Raw genomic sequence first — 20,082 nt, 5'->3', positions numbered from 1 at the left:
GTGACCCCACGGTCTCTTTGTTCTTCCTTTTGCTATGAACATACCCATAAAAGCCTTTTTTGTTGCTTTTAACCTCTCTAGCAAGCCTGAGTTCATTCTGTGCTTTAGCTTTTCTGACTTTGTGTCTACACGTGCTGGCTATTTGTTTGAATTCCTCTTTGGTGGTTTCCCCCCTTTTCCATTTTTTGTACACATCCTTTTTTAATCTTAACTCAGTTAAAAGTTCTTTAGATAGCCACCCTGGCTTCTTTAGGCACCTTCCATGTTTCCGTCTCATTGGTATTGCCTGAAATTGTGCTTTTACTACCTCCCTCTTAACAAACTCCCAGCCATCATGAATTCCCTTTCCTTTTAGTATTACTGTCCATGGGATCTCACCCAGCACTTCCCTAAGTTTTATGAAGTCGGCTTTCTTAAAAGTCAAGAAATTGAGTCCTAGTATGCTTGGCTGCTCCTTTCCGCTGTATAGTAAACTTCAGAAGAGCATGATCACTCGCGCCTAATGATCCTTCCACTTTTGCCCCACTAACCAGGTCATCAACATTGGTTAGGACCAGATCTAAAATGGCTGTTCCTCTTGTTGCTTCTCCCACTTTCTGGACAACGAAGTTTTCTGCAAGGCCAGTGAGGAATCTGTTTGACCTTATGCTCTTGGCTGAGTTTGACATCCAGCAAATATCCGGGTAACTGAAGTCCCCCATTACTACTATCTCCCTTCCTTTTGCATGCTTGGCCATCTGTTCCAGGAAGGCATCATCTATGTCCTCCGTTTGGCTTGGGGATCTATAGTAAACTCCCACAATGAGGTCACTGTTATTCTTCTCTCCCTTAATTTTGACCCAAATGCTCTCACTTTGGCTTTGAGGTTCTAAATCTTGGATCTCTTCACAGGTATACACATCCCTGACATATAACGCCACTCCTCCTCCTTTCTTGTCTGGTTTGTTTATCTGAAATAGATTGTATCCCTCCATTATTACATTCCAATCGTGGGACTTATCCCACCAGGTTTCAGTGATGCCTATTATGTCATATTTAGTTTGCTGTACCAAGAGCTGAAGCTCATCTTGTTTATTTCCCATGCTTTGCGCATTAGTGTACAGACATTGAATCATTCCCCTGTGTCTCTTATTTAAGGATTTTTTCCTCCCACCACTAGGTCTGCGTGCTGTTTGCTCCATTTGGTCTATGACATTTGGATAATAATAATAATAATAATAATAATAATAATAATAATAATAATTATAATTATAATTATAATTATAATTATAATTTATAATTTATACCCCGCCCATCTGGCTGGGCCTCCCCAGCCACTCTGGGCGGCTTCCATAGAAACCAAAAATACAGTAAAATATCACACGTTAAAAACTTCCCTGAACAGGGCTGCCTTAAGATGTCTTCTGAATGTCAGGTAGTTGTTTATCGCTTTGACATCTGCTGGAAGGGCGTTCCACAGGGCGGGCGCCAGTACTGAGAAGGCCCTCTGCCTGGTTCCCTGTAGCTTTGCTTCTCGCAATGAGGGAACCGCCAGAAGGCCCTCGGCGCTGGACCTCAGCGTCCGGGCAGAATGATGGGGGTGGAGACGCTCCTTCAGGTATACTGGAACGAGGCCGTTTAGGGCTTTAAAGGTCAGCACCAACACTTTGAATTGTGCTCGGAAACGTACTGGGAGCCAATGTAGGTCTTTCAAGACCGGTGTTATATGGTCTCGGCGGCCGCCCCCAGTCACCAGTCTAGCTGCCGCATTCTGGATTAGTTGTAGTTTCCAAGTCACCTTCAAAGGTAGCCCCACGTAGAGTGCATTGCAGTAGTCCAAGCGGGAGATAACTAGAGCATGCACCACTCTGGCGAGACAGTCCGCAGGCAGATAAGGGTCTCAGCCTACGTACCAGATGGAGCTGGTAAACAGCTGCCCTGGACACAGATTTGACCTGTGCCTCCATGGACAGCTGTGAGTCCAAAATGACTCCCAGGCTGCGCACCTGGTCCTTCAGGGGCACAGTTACCCCATTCAGGACCAGGGAATCCTCCACACCTGCCCGCCTCCTGTCCCCCAAAAACAGTACTTCTGTCTTGTCAGGATTCAACCTCAATCCGTTAGCCGCCATCCATCCTCCAACCGCCTCCAGACACTCACACAGGACCTTCACCGCCCTCACTGGTTCTGATTTAAAAGAGAGGTAGAGCTGGGTATCATCCGCATACTGATGAAGACCCAGCCCAAACCTCCTGATGATCTCTCCCAGCGGCTGCATGTAAATGTTGAAAAGCATGGGGGAGAGGACAGAACCCTAAGGCACCCCATAAGTGAGAGCCCAGGGGTCTGAACACTCATCCCCCCCCCCACTTTCTGAACACGGCCCAGGAGGAAGGAGTGGAACCACTGTATGACAGTGCCCCCAGCTCCCACAGACGGTCCAGAAGGATGTTATGGTCGATGGTATCAAATGCTGCTGAGAGATCCAGCAGAACTAGGAAACATCTCTCACCTTTGTCCCTAGCCTTTGTCCCCTATCAAGCAGTGGCAAAGCAGCTTTGGCAACCATACAAGAGTGTGCTCTCACATAAAATGGTCAAAGGCTGCCTCTTGCCACCAGGAAGCTGCCCTCATAGTTCTTAAGGAGGGTGACAAAGCAAATGATGGACTCTCACCACATGGACACTTAGAGCCTTGCTACAGGGCGCACACACCTCTAGCTGAAGTGCTCTTTTTTCCTTTTCTTTTTTGCCTGCAAAAGCTCAAAGGACAGTCGGGCCATTTCAGTCCTTAGGCCATCTGGAGGAAACCAGGCCCTGGGGATCCCAGTAAGGTCCACTCCTTCCCTTGGGATGCTATTTGCTTTGCCATATTCAACCCCCACATGATGGCATTCTTCATCCACTGTCAGAGCCAGCATGCCTCTCTCTGTATACCAGTTGCAAAGAACCACCACTGGGGAGGCTGCTGCTGCTGCTGCACTTGTGTCCCACTTGCAGGCTTCCCAGAAGAAGTATCTGGGTGGCCTCTGCGAGAACAGGATGCGGGATCTCGTGTTTTGCACAATTTGTATACGGTGTTTGTTTGATAATGTGTGGTTTGCTATGCCTAATAAAGGATTGACTTAAAAAAAAACCCAGGATGCTTGACTAGATTTGGCCTGATCCAACTACAGGGCTCTTCTTACGTTCTTATTCACTATCCTAGTTTCATTTTCCAGCAGACTCATTTTTATAGATCAGGAAATCGTGAATTCATTTGGAACAGAGTCACTGAGAACAAAAAAATAATAATCAACTTCTCTGCCAGCATCCCCAGTAACTATGGCAATCAGAGCTACTTTTGGCTTGACGTAACAAGGTTATTTTTCTCTGAAGATGCTGCCACTTTGATGTGTGTTTCCTAATCAGCCCAGAAAGGAGAATTTGGAGTTGTATGCTGTGTGTGCACTTGACATGTGTACCTTTTTAGCTTTGTTATGTGACAGGAGAAACACTGGGTCACAACCACAGGAAAGGACGGAGCTGATGTAAAACAAGAAATTCGCCTCTCCAAATGCTGGTAAGCCAACTGGATCCTGAAGATAAATGGAAAGATCTCTATCCGCTGTTGCATATCATGGCTGTAGAGTCATTCAGTGTATAAAGTCCTTTATTTTAGCACTGAGGAGTTGAAGAAGAGTCCTGCTGGATCAAAGCAACCGGATCATAATGTCATAAAACTTTAAAGTTGGAAGGGACAGCAAGGGTCATTGAGACTAACTCCATGCAATGCAGAAATCACAGGAGGACATCCAACCTTTGTTTAAAAATCTCCAAAGAAGGAGAGTCCACCAACTTCCAAGAGAATTGGTTCCACTGTCAAAACGGCTCTTACCATCAGAACGTTCTTCCTAATGTTCAGTCGGAATCTCCTCTCTTCTAATTTGAATCCATTGGTTCAAGTCCTACCTCCTGGAGCAGCAGAAAACAAGCTTGTTCCGTCTTCCATGTGATAGTCCTCCAGGTATTTCAGATGCCTCCACGAAGCCCACAAGCAAGGTCAGAAAGCAACTCCCTGGCCACTGGTGTGCAGAAACACACTGCCTCTGCGTAGGGAGGTGCCATATGGACAGCATTTCATAGATTGGCCTAAAGTCATCTAAGCTACTACATAGTGTGGTGCTGGCTGTGCTGGAATTTGCCTTATACCAAGTCAAATGATTGGTCCAGTGAGCTCAGTACTGTTAACGATGATTGGCCAGGATTTCAGGCAGGAATCATTCCCAGCACTACCTCAGCTCTGGAAATTCAAGGGGCTGGGATTTGTATCCAAATCAGATTCCCTCTGCCACTGAGCTATGTGCAGCCCTTCCCCAAAGCCACCAACTTAGATAGTTTTGAAAGAGGTGCAAGGCAAATCCACAGAGGAGGATAAGGCTGCCTGGCGGCAGCATCTTACCTCCAGTATGGGTGGGAAGCTCCAGTTCCAGGTGGGAAGTCTCTGGGTCCCAAGTGCTGGGGAGAACAAATAAGGGGGATGCTGTTGCAGTTATGTCTTGCCTGCACACTTCTTGGAGGCATGTAGGTGACTCCTGGGAAGATAGGCCTAGATGGGCCTTTGGTCTGATCCAGCTGCAGGACTCTGTTGTACGCTGGTGGCCATCACTACAACTCATGACAATCAATTCCACAAATTTAGTAGGTGCTGTATGAGTACCATTCTTCATTTCCTCCTGAATCTCCCATCTCTTTGGATGACCTCTTGGGGGACAGAGAAAAGCTTTCCACTTTTTTTAAAAAAATAATATTTATTAAGAGTTTAAAGATTACAGAATAAAAAGAAAAAGAATTAAACAAAACAAAACAATACAATACAAAACAAAAAGACTACATATACATAACAAAACAAAATAAAAACAATTAAAATCCAATACTTTCAATATCTTATCTTTTCATTTACTTGTTTCACCGACCTCCTCGCACCTCCCTTTTTTAAATTCCACTTCAATTAACTGTTTCAGCAAATCCTTTCCATCTTCCTCAATTTTCTGTCCTATAATTTATCTTAACACATTCTGACCTTATTTTTCCCTTTGATCCATTAACAATCTATTTGTACTTAATTCTTTATAACATTTCTGCTAAAGCCATATAACTTCATTCCAACATATTTCTAACATTCATTAATTTTACAATATTTCTGTAGATAATCTTTAAATTTCTTCCAATCTTCTTCCACCGACTCTTCTCCCTGGTCTCGGATTCTGCCAGTCATTTCCGCCAATTCCATGTAGTCCATCAACTTCATCTGCCATTCTTCCCGGGTGGGTAAATCTTGTGTCTTCCAATACTTTGCGATGAGTATTCTTGCTGCTATTGTTGCATACATAAAGAAAGTTCTGTCCTTCTTTGGCACCAGTTGGCCGACCATGCCCAGGAGAAAGGCCTCTGGTTTCTTCAGGAAGGTATATTTAAATACCTTTTTTCATTTCATTATAAATCATCTCCCAGAATGTCTTAATCCTTGGGCATGTCCACCAAAGGTGAAAGAATGTACCTTCAGTCTCATTACATTTCCAACACTTATTGTCAGGTAAATTATAAATTTTTGCGAGCTTGACTGGTGTCATGTAAATCATTTTCATTAAATTCTCTCTTAAGGCATTACATGCCGTAAATTTCATACCTGTGGTCCATAACTGTTCCCAGTCAGCCATCATAATGTTGTGTCCAACATCTTGTGCCCATTTAATCATAACAGATTTCACCGTTTCATCCTGAGTGTTCCATTTCAACAGCAAGTTATACATTCTTGACAAATTCTTAGTTTTGGGATCTAACAATTCTGTTTCCAATTTTGATTTTTCCACCTGGAGGCCAAGTTTTTTGTCCAAATTATATGCCTCCATTATTTGGTAGTAGTGGAGCCAGTCTCACACTCTATTTTTTAATTTTTCAAAGCTCTGCAGTTTTATTCTGTCTCCATCTTGTTCCAGAATTTCCCAATATTTCGGCCATTTGGCCTCCATATTGAGTTTTTTCTGAGCCTTCGCTTCCATTGGTGACAACCATCTTGGGGTTTTATTTTCTAACAAATCCTTGTATCTCATCCAGACATTAAACAGTGCTTTTCTAACAATATGGTTTTTAAACGCTTTGTGTGCTTTAACCTTGTCATACCACAGATATGCATGCCAACATTGTTGAAACCTTCTAAGTCCAGCACATCAGTGTTTTCAAGAAGGAGCCATTCTCTCAGCCAGCAAAAAGCGGCTGATTCATAATAAAGTTTAAGGTCTGGCAGGGCAAATCCACCTCTTTCTTTAGCATCAGTTAATATCTTAAATTTTATTCGAGGCTTCTTGCCCTGCCAGACAAATCTGGAGATATCTCTCTGCCACTTCTTGAAACAGTCCATTTTGTCCAAAATTTGCAATGTTTGAAACAGAAACAGCATCCTTGGCAATACGTTCATTTTTTTCACAGCAATTCGGCCTAACAATGATAACTTCAAATTTGACCTTATTTCTAAGTCCTTTTTCACTTCAATCCAGCATTTTTCATAGTTATCCTTAAATAAATTCACATTCTTGGCAGTCATGTTAACCCCTAAATATTTCACTTTCTTAACCAATGTTAATCCTGTCTCCTTCTGAAACTTGTCTTTCTCAATCACAGTTAGATTTTTCTCTAAAACCTTAGTTTTCATCTTGTTCAACTTAAAACCTGCAACCTGACCAAATTCTTAAATCAATTCAAATACCCTTTTAATACTAGATTCTGGGTCCTGTAAAGTCAATACCAAATCATCAGCAAAAGCTTTCAGTTTGTACTGTTTAGCTCCCACTTGTATACCTTTAACCAATTGGTCCTTTCTAATCCTCCAGGACCGATATAAAAAGCAATGGAGAGATTGGGCAACCTTGTCGTGTTCCTTTCTCAATCTTAAATTCTTCTGTCACTACATTGTTCACAATTAATTTTGCCTTTTGTTCGGAGTAAATTGCACCTATACCATTTTCAAAACTTGACCTACCCCCATCCCCTGTAAATTCTTCTTCATAAAACTCCAAGAAATATTATCAAAGGCTTTCTCTGCGTCCACAAATATCAGAACTGCTTTAGTATTAATATTCACTTGTAGCTTTTCTAAGATATTAATTATGTTCCTCGTATTGTCAGACAAATATCTGCCCGGGAGAAAGCCTGCTTGATCTTTATGGATGTCTTCTACAAACACCTTTTTAAATCTTTTAGCCAAAATGTCTGCAAAAATTTTATAATCCACATTAAGCAGCGATATGGGGCGGTAATTCTTAAGCTGTGTCTTTTCAGTCTCTGTTTTCGGTATAAGTGTAATATAGGCTTCCTTCCACGACTCTGGTGCCCTTTTCCCTTCCAGTATTTCATTGCAGACTTCCTTCAGTGGTTGTATTAACCATTCTTTCAAAGATCTGTAGTATCTTGAAGTCAAACCATCCGGTCCTGGAGATTTACCCAATTGCATGTTCTGTATGGCCCCTTCCACTTCCTGATCCGTTATTTTATAATTCAACATTAACTTGTTTTCCTGAGAGATTTTCTGTAGTCCATTTATTTTCAGAAATCGATCAATGTCCATTTCTTTCTGCTTCTCCTGTGTATATAGTTGTTTAAAGTACCTCTGGAAGCACTTTCTGATCTCCACTGGGTTCTGTATATTCTTTCCTTCCACTTCCAAATTCGTAATAGTGTTAAGTTTTTGTCTTTTTTTCATTTGCCAAGCCAACAATTTTCCACACTTATTTGCCGATTCAAATGACTTTTGTCTCATCTGTTTAATCTTCCATTCTATTTCCTGATTCATCATTTTCATATATTGTACTTGATATAACTTTATCTCTTTCAGGATCTCCTGTGACTTTGGTTTTGCTCTCAGTTTCTTCTCTCCTTCCTTTATTTTCTCCGGAATTTTATCTTTTTTTCATTTTGAATTCTCTTCTTAATTGCATTCTGTTATATCAGAAATCCTCTCATAACCGCTTTACTTGCGTCCCAAATTACTCTTTTTTCCACTGTAGTATTCATATTTATCTCAAAATAGTCTCTCAAGGTTTTTTGGGCCTTCTTGGTCACTTCTTCATTCCTAAACAGAGTATCATTCATCCTCCATCTAAAGGAACCAATTGGCGTCAATTTCATTTCCATCTTCACAGCATTATGGTCAGAACAAGTTTTGGGGCAAATTTCCACTTTACTGGTCTTCGGAACCAGTCCTCTAGTTACCCAAATTTGGTCAATTCTTGTCCATGTCATTTTGGCCTCAGAGAAGAAAGTTCCCTCTCTTCCCAGAGGGTTCTTCATTCTCCAGATGTCAACTAAATCCATATTTCAGTCACATCAAAGAAGGTTTTTGGTAGTCTACCATCTTTGGTGACTACCTGTCTCTGTGCCTTGCCCATGTTTGTAGACACCACTCCATTTATATCTCCCATCAAAATCATATTGTAATCCATGTAGTCCATCAGAGTCTCATGTAGCTTCTTAGAAAATTCCGATTTTCCTTCATTTGGTGCATAAATGCCTACTATCAAAAATTTCTCTCCTTGTGATTGAATTCCATTTGTGACAAATCTTCCTTGGTCATCTTTAAATATAAATTTCGGTGATAGGCTCTCCTTTGCATAAAGGACTACTCCTCTTTTTTTAACTTTATCTGATGAGATAAATTCTTGGCCCAATCTTTTATTACTCAATATCTTCCTGTGTAGCCTTATCACATGTGTTACTTGTAGACAAATCAAGTCCAATTGTTCTTTTTTCAATAAATGAAAGACTCTCCGCCTTTTTTCCGGGGAGTTCAGTCCATTCACATTCCAGCTTAATACTTGCAGTGCCATGATTTTCCTCCAACTGCACCCGATGCTTGCTCTTCTGTTGGTGGTGTTGGTGTCACATTCACTGGGCGGTCCAGTCCTAAGGATAATGTTGCTATATCCACTATTCCTCTATTTGCTGATCTTCTGTCCAATGCTCTTTGCTCTAGTCCTCTGTCTGGTGATCTTCTATCTGATGCTCTTGGCTCTTTTCCAAGTTCCTTCTGCAGATCTTCTTCGTAGTTATTCAAAAACTTTGCTTTATCTTCTACTGATCTTATTTTTATTTTCCTTCCTTTGAAGCTGAAGGATAGACCTTGGGGAAATTCCCACCTGAAGATGATTTTGTTCCTTCTCGGCAGGGCAACAAAATCTCCATAATTAGACCTAAGGTCCAAAAGATGTTTCGGGATGTCTTTAAATATTTCCACTCTTGACTGTTGTACTTCCAAAGTCTTCTGGTAATGCAGCCCAAAATTCTGTCTCTCTCTTCTTTAGTTTGGAGGGTAATCAAACAGTCTCTTATTCTGTTCTTCTCTTTCTTCCCTCCTCTTCCAAGTCTAAAGGCCCTCACAATTCTGAATTCCTCTTGCTCCAAGTCCCAAAAATCTGCAAACTCCTGCGTGAGAAAGTCTATCAAACTATCCTCCTCTAGTTCAGGTAAAGCTCTGATCCTCAAATTCGTCTGTTTTTCCTTGAGCTCAATCATAGAAAGCGTCAGCTTGTGGTCCTCAAGTTGCCTCTGTAGGGCTGGGACTCTCTCTCTTTCCAGTTGTGTTATTTTACCTTCCACAGCAGCTACTTTTTCCCTAGCTTCCTCTGCGGTCTGCCGTATCGAAGTAGATTCCTGTATCAGTTTCTCGATGGTTTCTGTATTAGTATTCACCTTTTGTCCTAAATTATTTAAACTTTCTGTATTTAAATCAATTTTAGTAGTTGCAGCATCCACTTTCGCATTTGTCGCGTCTGCTTTCTTATTAAGCTGTTCCAATGAGTCATTTATCTTACTCAATGCAAGCGCTAAGGCCTCTTCTGATAGTATTCCTCTTGGTTTAGGATGTGCTGGTACAGCCGCAGAGGAAACAGGGGGACCAGATGTTGAGGCTCTCCTAGGTTGCTGCCAGGTCTTCCCAGACCTTGTTGTTTTTTCTGGGATTGACGAATCTATTTTTTCCTTTCCATCTGCCATAACACTTAAAAAATTCAAGGTCAGTCCCACAGTCACACAGTTTTTATCTTGCAGCTGGAAATTCCCCTAATCCAGCTCTTGTAACCGTTTCAAAAGCTTCCTCTAGGGGGAAACAGTTGCTATTTGTATTAATCCGTAATGTCGCCTTTTAAAATACAGTACAAACAGTAAAGTTAGTTTCAGTTTTCAGCTACTTTTACTCCTTTTTAAAATCAGACGGAGACAGTTAAAGCAATGTATCTCTCTTATTTTGCTAGCTGTCAGCGAACGTTCTGTTCACAGTCAATGAACGTTCCAATGCACGTCAGTCTTATTAGCAGCCCATTTCCAGGTTCTGAGCGGTGGTATTATAACTTCCCTCACTCCCTCCTGCAGGCATATACAGTCCAAATCTTCCCCCCTCTTCTCCTGCTTCCAAGGGGGGTTTAATATTTTTTACTGATGGAAGTTTAGTCCTTTACTGTAGGCTTTCCAAGACTTTAGCTTGCAGCCTCTTTGCTTCAGTCTATTTACAAAAGGGGAAGGCGGACTTCCTGTTTTGAACCTCCCTGTTTCGGTGCCAAATTAAGACTTTTAAAATTCCAATTCTTCACTCTACTCACGGGTAGTTGCTTTTAGATCAAATTGTCCACAGGAAAAAGTCAGCGCTCTCCGGCAACGACTATGCGTCTTCGCTCTGTGGAAAAAGCAGCCGATTCGAAGCACCGCGCCGCTCACCCTACCTCACTCCGGATCCCCGAAACCGGGTTTCCCCGTGAGTAGGGGAGGCGCAAAAGGTGCCCGCCGAATCCCACGTTCACAGGCTTCACCCGCCTGTGATTTTTGAAGGGTCTCCGCCTTCGCTGTGACGGCCAGACCCGGATTTCCACGAGGCAAATTCCTCCTGGTCAGAGGAATTCCGCCATTACCCAAGGCGCTAACCCGGAAGTGCCCCAAAAGCTTTCCACTTTCTTTACCCCATGCCTACTTTCACAAACCTCCTTAATGACCTTCCTCAGGAACCTTTTTCCTTAAGTGCTTTAGTTTTTTTTGCATCAGGAAGGTGTTCCTGCTCCAACAACCATTTTGGTTGCCATTTTCTGTACTTCTTCTTCCAGCTCTATAATATCCTTGCTTGAGACAGGCTGGCCAAAGCTGAGCATCAGGCACATTATTATTATTATTATTATTATTATTATTATTATTATTATTTATATACCACCCTATATTGGGAGGTCTCAGGGCAGTTCATGCCCTCCGATGCTGTTGAACTCCAATTCCCATCAGTCCCAAAAGCCAGAGGTCAAGGGCAGTGGGCAGGAGAGCGCATCCTGTTTCACCGCCTGAGGCGAAATGGGAAGGGCTGCCCTGCCAATCCCTCCTTTACCTGGGTGATGTGGCAGTGACTGCAAAGCAATGATGGCTAATTCTGGTGAGATCTCATGGGGCAAATGAGTGCTCACACAGCTCTCGGTGGAAGGTGCCACTCCTGATGTTCTGCCACCCAAGGCAGCTGCTTTGGCCCACCGCATGGGCAAGCCGGCCCTGGCATTGAGAGTTGGAGCCCACTAGTATCTGGGGCTTCAGGTTGGGGAAGACTGCTGTACACCACAATTCAAATGTGGCCACACAACAGACTATTGTAGCCAGACTGACTTTGGCTTAACATGACAAGGACTTCCTCATACTTTCATGTCTTATTCTGTTCATCCATTTAGTCACCAACCCAATTTCAAGGGCCTCTGGAAAGCACCTGCTGGTATCTTTCAGCTGAAGGTTGACCCCTATTTTGGCAGTGACAACTCACAACACAAGGGAGCATTTGTTTATATGGCTGCAGAATACCTCCGGGAATCCACTGGTTGAATTTATATCCTAAACCTCATTGGGTAGTGATCCTAGAGTGAGTTACAGTAAAACCAAAATGCCACTGTTAAAGCAACAAATACAAATGTAAAAATTAAAAGCATGCAACACCCAGTCTGCCCTGTGGTGAAATTTCCCATTATTATTATTATTATTATTATTATTATTAACGTTAAGAGAATGAGCAAAGAGTCAGAACATACTTACGCCTGTACTGACGAGCGACAGCATGATCCTTTCATTCAAGGCTAAAGTCTCCCCTTGCTTCATCTTAATCCTCTTCTTATCCAAGCATTTCATTGCATACCTGAAAATTGTAACTTGTTGAGAAAGGGGCTTTAACAGAGCATTCAATTTTCATCACTTTCAACTGGTAGTTTGAAGGCAGAAAAGTAGGTAAACTGGGAGTTCAGGAGAGGTTCAGGGAATGCTGCCATAGGCAAGGTCCACCTTTCTGGTCCCTTAAGAAGAGATGCTGCTCCACTGAGTTACAATTCCTCTGCTTCAATTATCCCACCTCTATTGCTTGTGAGTTTTGGTTTATGTCACTCTACAGTAGCCTTCCCCAATCTGGTGTAATTCTCATCACCTAAGGGATGCTTTCTCAAGAGGCCATTGTTCTCGCCCAACAACAGTCTGGAAAGCGGAAATGCATTTTGCAAGAGGTGATCCAGCCCCTTTGGAAAGGGACCAGAGCCCATAGCAAAATCCAGACTGCCTAAGCAGCAAGGACAGTTTGGGGTGGGGGTACCTGCTCAGACAAAACTGGACATTCACATATACATATGCTGCACCCATACACTGGGTTAAGGGTGAAAATAGCATTCACTGGCACAATTTAGAAGGAAATTGTTTAGATGAATAAAGCAGTGGATAAAAGCATGTTAACTGTACCTCAGTTAAAATGTGATAAGCCCACTGGGGGCCAATGAAGCTTCAATGGGTCATCACTCCCAACTCCTCAGACACACCTTGCTGCTGGCTTTTTCAGGTGGAAAGGGCATCCCACTTCCCAGCCAAAGTGGAGAACCACAGCAATTAAACACACAGCACTGCAATGCCCCTCACGTTAATTGTTCTGTTACTTGGGGATTTTATATGGATGCATTACAAATACAAACAAAGCTACTTACATCTTCCCTGTGTCTGCTTTCCGGCAGCCATAAACTTCTCCGAAGCCCCCTCGCCCGATGATCCGGTGGACACTGAAGTCATTCATGGTCAGCTGGTGATGGAAGAGGTGAAAATGAACATTTGCTTGTACTGACCAGCACACATGCCTCCTTGCAAGCACCCACCTGCCTCCAAAAACAACTCAGGCTAATGTGTCACAACAAACTGGTTGCCTCCTTTTACTTTTCAGGGATTTGGTGCAATTTAAGGATGAAATGGAATCCTATTCCTTGCAAAGTAGTGGTGCACTCTGGAAATCAGGGAATCAATAGGGGACACATGAAAGGAGACAATGCCCAAATTATAAGGAATTGAAGGCAGAAGAGATTTTGTGGGTTTCAGGGCAAATGTGAGGGCACTACTGAGGAATGTTCATTTAAACTAGGGGCCTGCAGAATAAGTGCTCCAAATGAAACCTTGAGACAAAGTCAGCTAATTAGAGCTTGGTGCTAATAGCACTAAGGTTTGATCCTCGTGTGGGATAGCTGCATATTCCTGCATTGAAGGGGGTTGGACTGGATGATCCTCAGGGTCCCTTCCAACTCTATGATTCTGATTCTATGAAATAAGTCCAAATCAGAGCTTAAATCAAACTGTCAAGGATAGTCTCAAAATCTCAGAATGCTTTCATTGCACACTTGAAGCAACAGGCTGCCTCTGAGCATGTGCCAAGTGCCTTTCTTCACCATGGAGAAACCACATCATGCAGAACCCAGAATGCCAACCTTTGTACTGGGCCTTGCGCCAGCAGGACCCCTAGACCCATCTATAAAGAAATACAGGTGGCCTTTTTGCGACGAAGGGTGGAACATAAATTCAATCAATCAAAGTTAGAAAGCAAACTGTGAAGGCAATGTTCTAAAAGCAAAAACAGAAAAGCTGCTTTTGCTAAGAACACCCACTCTCAGTGTTGTTAAGGAAACAGCAGAGTGAATACTGACCATCCCCATCTGGGATTTGGGAGGGGGGCTTCCCAGAGGTGGGGGCGGGGCAGGGACAGGGGAAGATTGTTGTTGCTGCTAGCCTGAAGCTGGGTGGAGAAAGATAGTCTGCTTATTCATGGGGGCACTCAAAAGTAAGTCTCTTGAAATAAATTAGACTTCCTTCCTTTTGAGAAAAAAGTTGACATTGCAATGCCTTCCTCTACTCAATTTTCTATATCCTCCACTCAGTCACTATAGATGTATGTGTTTCATCATGGGGCTGTTATCTATTAACACACTGTAAACATAAAACAAAAATGTGTTCCTGCTCAAGACAAGTGCCTTTGTCTTCCTCATATCAAAATACATATAAGCCCAGTGTTCTCTGAAAGAATTTCACCAATTGCTTGGAGGTCCCCCAGGAACTAGGCAGTGCTCCAGATCCACCTCATCCCTGCCCCTATTTTTAGAAAATGCACACACCCACCCCTGCAATTACTTACATGAATGTTTAGCTCTACATTTTTCCACTGACAAAATCTAGTAAACTTATCACTGCAAAAGAGAAGAAAAGAAAGAAAAAAGAATGTGCATTACAGTGATGAAAACTATGCACTTGATGATTTATGAAAAGTAGAAACTATATTTAAAATTTTTAAAGCTCTGTTGAAGAGCAAACCTTCAGTGAGCAGATGTTAATTAAAGACAGTTCTATAGCGATACATGGTTTACGATGCTTCTGACAGCATTCCAGTAAAAATGCCTCCATATTTCTTATTTCTGTAAGACTCAATCGTATTTTTTTTAATTTAAAAAATCTCCAATCATATCCTGAGAAAAGTAATTAATCTCTGCATTTTAGAGCTCTATAAAATAATTAAGGAATCACATAGGTGTCATTATCATATGCTGCCAGGGAATTTTGTTTTTTTCTAAAAGTTAAATGACTGTTTATTTCCAAAGTAGACCCCTGAAAGATCACATTGTATAATGATCTTTGTTCTCATATATAATTTAGTGATTTCATCTGCTACATTTGGGAGTAAAATCTCTGAGGTGCAAGTCCTTTTGTTAAAGCAAACAGAATTAAGAACATAGGAAAGGATCTTTTAGCATCTACCTTCCAGCACACCAAGGGCCAGTACTCAGAAGCTCATTTTGCAAGACCTTAGGTCTAATCCAGTGATGGCCAAACTTGACCCTCCAGCAGTTTTGGGACTACAATTCCCATTATCCCTGACCACTGGTCCTGTTGGCTAGGGATGATGGGAGCTGTAGTCCCAAAACAGCTGGAGGGCCAAGTTTGGCCATCACTGGAATCTATCAACACAGCTCAGGTTCAACAAAATTGTCTCAGCTGGCAACCAGAACCAGGCATGTGGTGTGCTGTTCAGTAGCAGCACCTGCCTGTTGGAACTCTTTCTTAGATAGCTCTGCCAAGCCATTTGCTCACCAAAGCTTTCCCTAACTAGGCATGTCCCTGCTGCTTTCCTGTTTATTAAAAACAGTAAAACTCCAGTGAGAACATTTTCATACTACTTCTTATGGCAGTTGTTTTGCAGGGGCAGAGCTGGGTTTGCTGCACTGCAAAGAATTTCGTAATGCGGCTCAGCTCTTCTGCAAGATTTGCAGCTCTTTTTATTTACTAATAAAAATAGAAAATGAAAATAAAGCAACTTAATTAACCAAGTAGATAAAATCAGCTGTAAATCTTGCAGAAGAGCTGAGCCACATTATAAAATGCTTGCTGAGTGAAAATCCAGCTCAGCTCCTGCAAAGCGTATCTAATTGCCAAGCACAGCAGAGTGAAGAACACCTTCCATGATCAGAGGAAACATCAGGAGAGTAGACTTTGAAGCTGGATGGAAGGAAGATAGCTGCCTTCTGCTTAGACTAGAAGAGTGGGCAGGTCCATGTACAAGGCACAGACTCTTAAAGGCACAGATTCATTACCATTCTAGCACATTCAATGCACCTGGATGCAGTTTGCAAAATGGCTTGTGTCTGCTCCTTCCTACTATCCATCCCAATGCCAATCCTTCAGCAACTGATCATGTGACAAACATGCAATCAGATTCATACCTTTCTAGAAACATTTGGAAGGTTTTTCCTCTGAGGCTGTCACAAATTTCTTCTATGTAGGGCTAGAGGAGGAACAAACATTTATTGTATTTGAGGCAGTGGCCTTTACTTGTAATAATACTTGCAAAGTTCCCAATGAAACATTTAAAAATCCCTAACAGGAGTGAAAAAGCTTCAATAAACTAAGCAGTAGAAACAAGAAAAAGGTGGTAACAAAATTCAGCAGAAGGCATCGTCTGCAAATAAAGTCCCTAAAGCCAAAACCTTCCTAAGGATGTAAGAGCCCAGCTGCCAGATGAGGCCAATGGGGGCCCCTCTAGTCCAGCCTGTCCTCACAGTGCCCAACCAGGTGCCCATAGGAAACCCACCGGCAGGACTCCAGCACAAGAGTGATCCCTGCTCCTGTCGTTCCCAGATTGTTTTCAAGAAGCCATTTCCTGTAGGGTCAGTAGTTAGGAGGCATATTGGGGAACAGCACGTTTCAACTTGACATAAGGAAAATGTCACCACATTCCTTGCTTTGAACAAAGTGGCAATACTTGATCACAGAATTGGAGAGTCTAACCCCTGCAATGCACAAATCTCAACTACAGCATCCAGGACAGATGGCCAGTCCACCTCTGCTTAAAAGCTCCAAGGAAGGAAAGTCTACAACCTGCCAAGGGCAACCATTCCTGCCAAACAGCTCTTACTGTCAGAAAGTTTTTTCTGAATGTTTATTTGAAATCTCCTTTCTTGTAACTAGAAGCCACTGGTTTGAGTCCTACTCTCTAGAGCATGAGAAAACAAGCTTGCTCCCTCTTCCATGTGACAACCCTTAAGATACATGAAGATGGCCATTAGATCTCCCCTCAGTCTCCTATTTTCCAGGTTAGAAAACCCAGCTTCCTCAACCCTTCCTCATAAGTTTTTGTGTGCACACCCTCCTCCCCAGGTGCCAGGCCCAGATAAATAAGACACAGTACAGCATAGGTATGGGATTAAAATAGGCCACAACTTTATTAATTTTAGATGTAGGAAAACCTTGGCTTGTATCCCTCTCAGCCCCCAGTTGGGGTCTGAGGCAAAGCAGGGACAGACAGGAATTTAGGGGGACACTGCAAAATGTGCGTTTACGCAGCTTGTCCCCCTTTCTGTTCTGGGAGTTTGATCATACAGCAAGCGCTGGTGGTCAGTGACTCACCTCACAAACCCCTCTAAAGAGGCCCTGTTAACACCATTGCATGAGGGGTGTGTTACGCTACCCTCCCATTCTGTTGATGGACTAAAGGATTCTACCCAAGGCCTAAAACCGTGAAATTGCGGTCTCGCCACAAGATCCCTACAGCTGAAAAAACCTAACAAATGTCCGCAATCCAGCCTTCAAGACCCTGCCTCACGTCCCACAACAACAGGTCGTTCCCTGTCGAGGTCAAATGCATGCCATCAGGAAGGAACAAATCTGGACTGTCAGCCTTAATGTCCATGTGTTTGATGGAGTGACCACCAATACACCAAATAGCATTGCGGATTGCCCTGTTAATTTTAGCATCGCGTAGTTGATGCATGAAGACTTTGCTGCCCCTCTCTATTGTAAAAAATAATAAAAAATAATTATTGAGGAGAATCGATGCCATTTGGGTATCAAAAATTAAAGATTAGGAAAGTGGAAATTCATTCAAAAAAAATCTGATCATAATCCAATTACGTTAAAACAAAAACAGAGAATAATAGAGAAAATAATACAAGAAGGGAAGATAACAGAAGAACCCAAAGAAATATTATTAGAAGTTATATCAAGCAGAAGAGAAGAGATGAAAAAATATTTAGCACAGAATTATAACAAGTGAACAAAATCAACCAATTAAATCTGCCAATAACTATGATGGAGGTGCAACAATCAATTTCAAAAGCAAAGACAGGGAAATCTCCAGGCACAGACAGTTTATCTGCAGCATATTATAAGAAATAAGAAGATATACTGTCAGAACCAATGAAAGCAGTCATGAATGGAATTTTTTAAAAAGGGGAAATATCAAAATCATGGGAAGAAGCCTTCATCACTTTGATACCCAAACAAGGAACGGTTCCAATGTCAACCAAAAATTATAACCTATAATCATTATTAAATATTATTATTATTATTATCATTATAACCTATATCATTATTAAATAACGATTAAAAAATATTTACTGGCATAGAATCATAGCGTTGGAAGAGACCACAAGGGCCATCGAGTCCAACCCCCTGCCAAGCAGGAAACACCATTAGAGCACTCCTGACATATGGTTGTCAAGCCTCTGCTTAAAGACCTCCAAAGAAGGAGACTCCACCACACTCCTTGGCAGCAAATTCCACTGTTGAACAACTCTTACTGTCAGGAAGTTCTTCCTAATGTTTAGGTGGAATCTTCTTTCTTGTAGTTTGGATCCATTGCTCCGTGTCCGCTTCTCTGGAGCAGCAGAAAACAAACTTTCTCCCTCCTCTATGTGACATCCTTTTATATATTTGAACATGGCTATCATATCACCCCTGAACTTCCTCTTCTCCAGGCTAAACATGCCCAGCTCCCTTAGCCGTTCCTCATAAGGCATCGTTTCCAGGCCTTTGACCATTTTGGTTGCCCTCCTCTGGACACGTTCCAGTTTGTCAGTGTACTTCTTGAACTGTGGTGCCCAGAACTGGACACAGTACTCCAGGTGAGGTCTGACCAGAGCAGAATACAGTGGCACTATTACTTCCCTTGATCTAGATGCTATACTCCTATTGATGCAGCCCAGAATTGCATTGGCTTTTTTAGCTGCCGCGTCACACTGTTGGCTCATGTCAAGTTTGTGGTCAACCAAGACTCCTAGATCCTTTTCACAGATACTGCTCTCAAGCCAGGTGTCACCCATCTTGTATTTGTGCCTCTCATTTTTTTGGCCCAAGTGCAATACTTTACATTTCTCCCTGTTAAAATTCATCTTGTTTGTTTTGGCCCAGTTCTCTAATCTGTCAAGGTCGTTTTGAAGTGTGATCCTGTCCTCTGGGGTGTTAGCCACCCCTCCCACTTTGGTGTCATCTGCAAATTTGATCAGGATGCCCTTGAGTCCATCATCCAAGTCGTTGATAAAGATGTTGAATAAGACCGGGCCCAAGACAGCACCCTGTGGCACCCCACTAGTCACTCTTCTCCAGGATGAAGAGGAACCATTGATGAGCACCCTTTGGGTTCGGTCAGTCAGCCAGTTACAAATCCACTGAGTGGTAGCATAGTCAAGACCGCATTTTACCAGCTTCTTTACAAGAATATCATGGGGCACCTTGTCAAATGCCTTGCTGAAATCAAGGTAGGCTACATCCACTGCATTCCCTTCATCTACCAGGCTTGTAATTCTGTCAAAAAACGAGATCAAGTTAGTCTGACATGACTTATTTTTCAGAAATCCATGCTGACTATTGGTGATCACAGCATTCCTTTCTAGGTGCTCACAGACTGTTTGCTTAACGATCTGCTCCAGAATCTTCCCTGGTATTGATGTCAGACTGACTGGGCGGTAATTATTTGGGTCCTCTCTTTTCCCCTTTTTGAAAATAGGGACAACATTTGCCCTCCTCCAGTCTGCCGGGACTTCGCCTGTTCTCCAGGAATTCTCAAAGATGACTGCCAGTGGTTCTGAGATCACATCTGCCAGTTCTTTTAATACTCTTGGATGCAGTTCATCTGGCCCTGGAGACTTGAATACATCTAAACTAGCCAAGTATTCTTGTACTATCTCCTTAGTTATTCTGGGCTGTGTTTCCTCTGCTGAATCATTTGCTCCAAATTCTTCAGGTCGGGCATTGTTTTCTTTATCGGAGAAGACTGAGGCAAAGAAGGCACCTCCCACGACTAGGTCTGCGTGCTGTTTGCTCCATTTGGTCTATGACATTTGGATGATCATCTTCATCAATTGATAGACTCCTACCTTCAGGAGCACTGTCTCCCTCCCCCACATTAGTCAGTTTAAAGCCCTCCTGATGAGGTTTCTGAGATTTTTGGCAAAAACATTCCTCCCAACCGTTGTGAGGTGCAGCCCATCGCTTGCCAGA

At 42.5% G+C, this 20,082-nt stretch overlaps 1 protein-coding gene across 6 annotated transcripts in view; it reads right to left on the bottom strand.

The window, feature by feature from the left end:
* Positions 1 to 20,082, bottom strand: part of GRK3 (G protein-coupled receptor kinase 3) — a 159,316-nt gene that overhangs the window by 45,018 nt on the left and 94,216 nt on the right. For all 6 annotated transcript variants that reach the window (XM_081884596.1, XM_081884598.1, XM_081884595.1 and 3 more), the window contains 4 exons: positions 16,029 to 16,090; positions 14,450 to 14,501; positions 12,984 to 13,075; positions 12,058 to 12,157 (listed from right to left, as the gene is read on the bottom strand). In XM_081884596.1, coding sequence (XP_081740722.1) covers positions 12,058 to 12,157; positions 12,984 to 13,075; positions 14,450 to 14,501; positions 16,029 to 16,090 — 306 coding nt within the window. The remainder of the gene's footprint in view (positions 1 to 12,057; positions 12,158 to 12,983; positions 13,076 to 14,449; positions 14,502 to 16,028; positions 16,091 to 20,082) is intronic.

Source organism: Podarcis melisellensis, assembly GCF_964234715.1.
Source record: "Podarcis melisellensis genome assembly, chromosome: 13".
In the NCBI taxonomy this organism is placed as follows: domain Eukaryota; kingdom Metazoa; phylum Chordata; class Lepidosauria; order Squamata; family Lacertidae; genus Podarcis; species Podarcis melisellensis.
The sequence above is the reverse complement of the archived record's forward strand: the minus strand, read 5'-3'. Positions and strand labels throughout refer to the sequence as shown.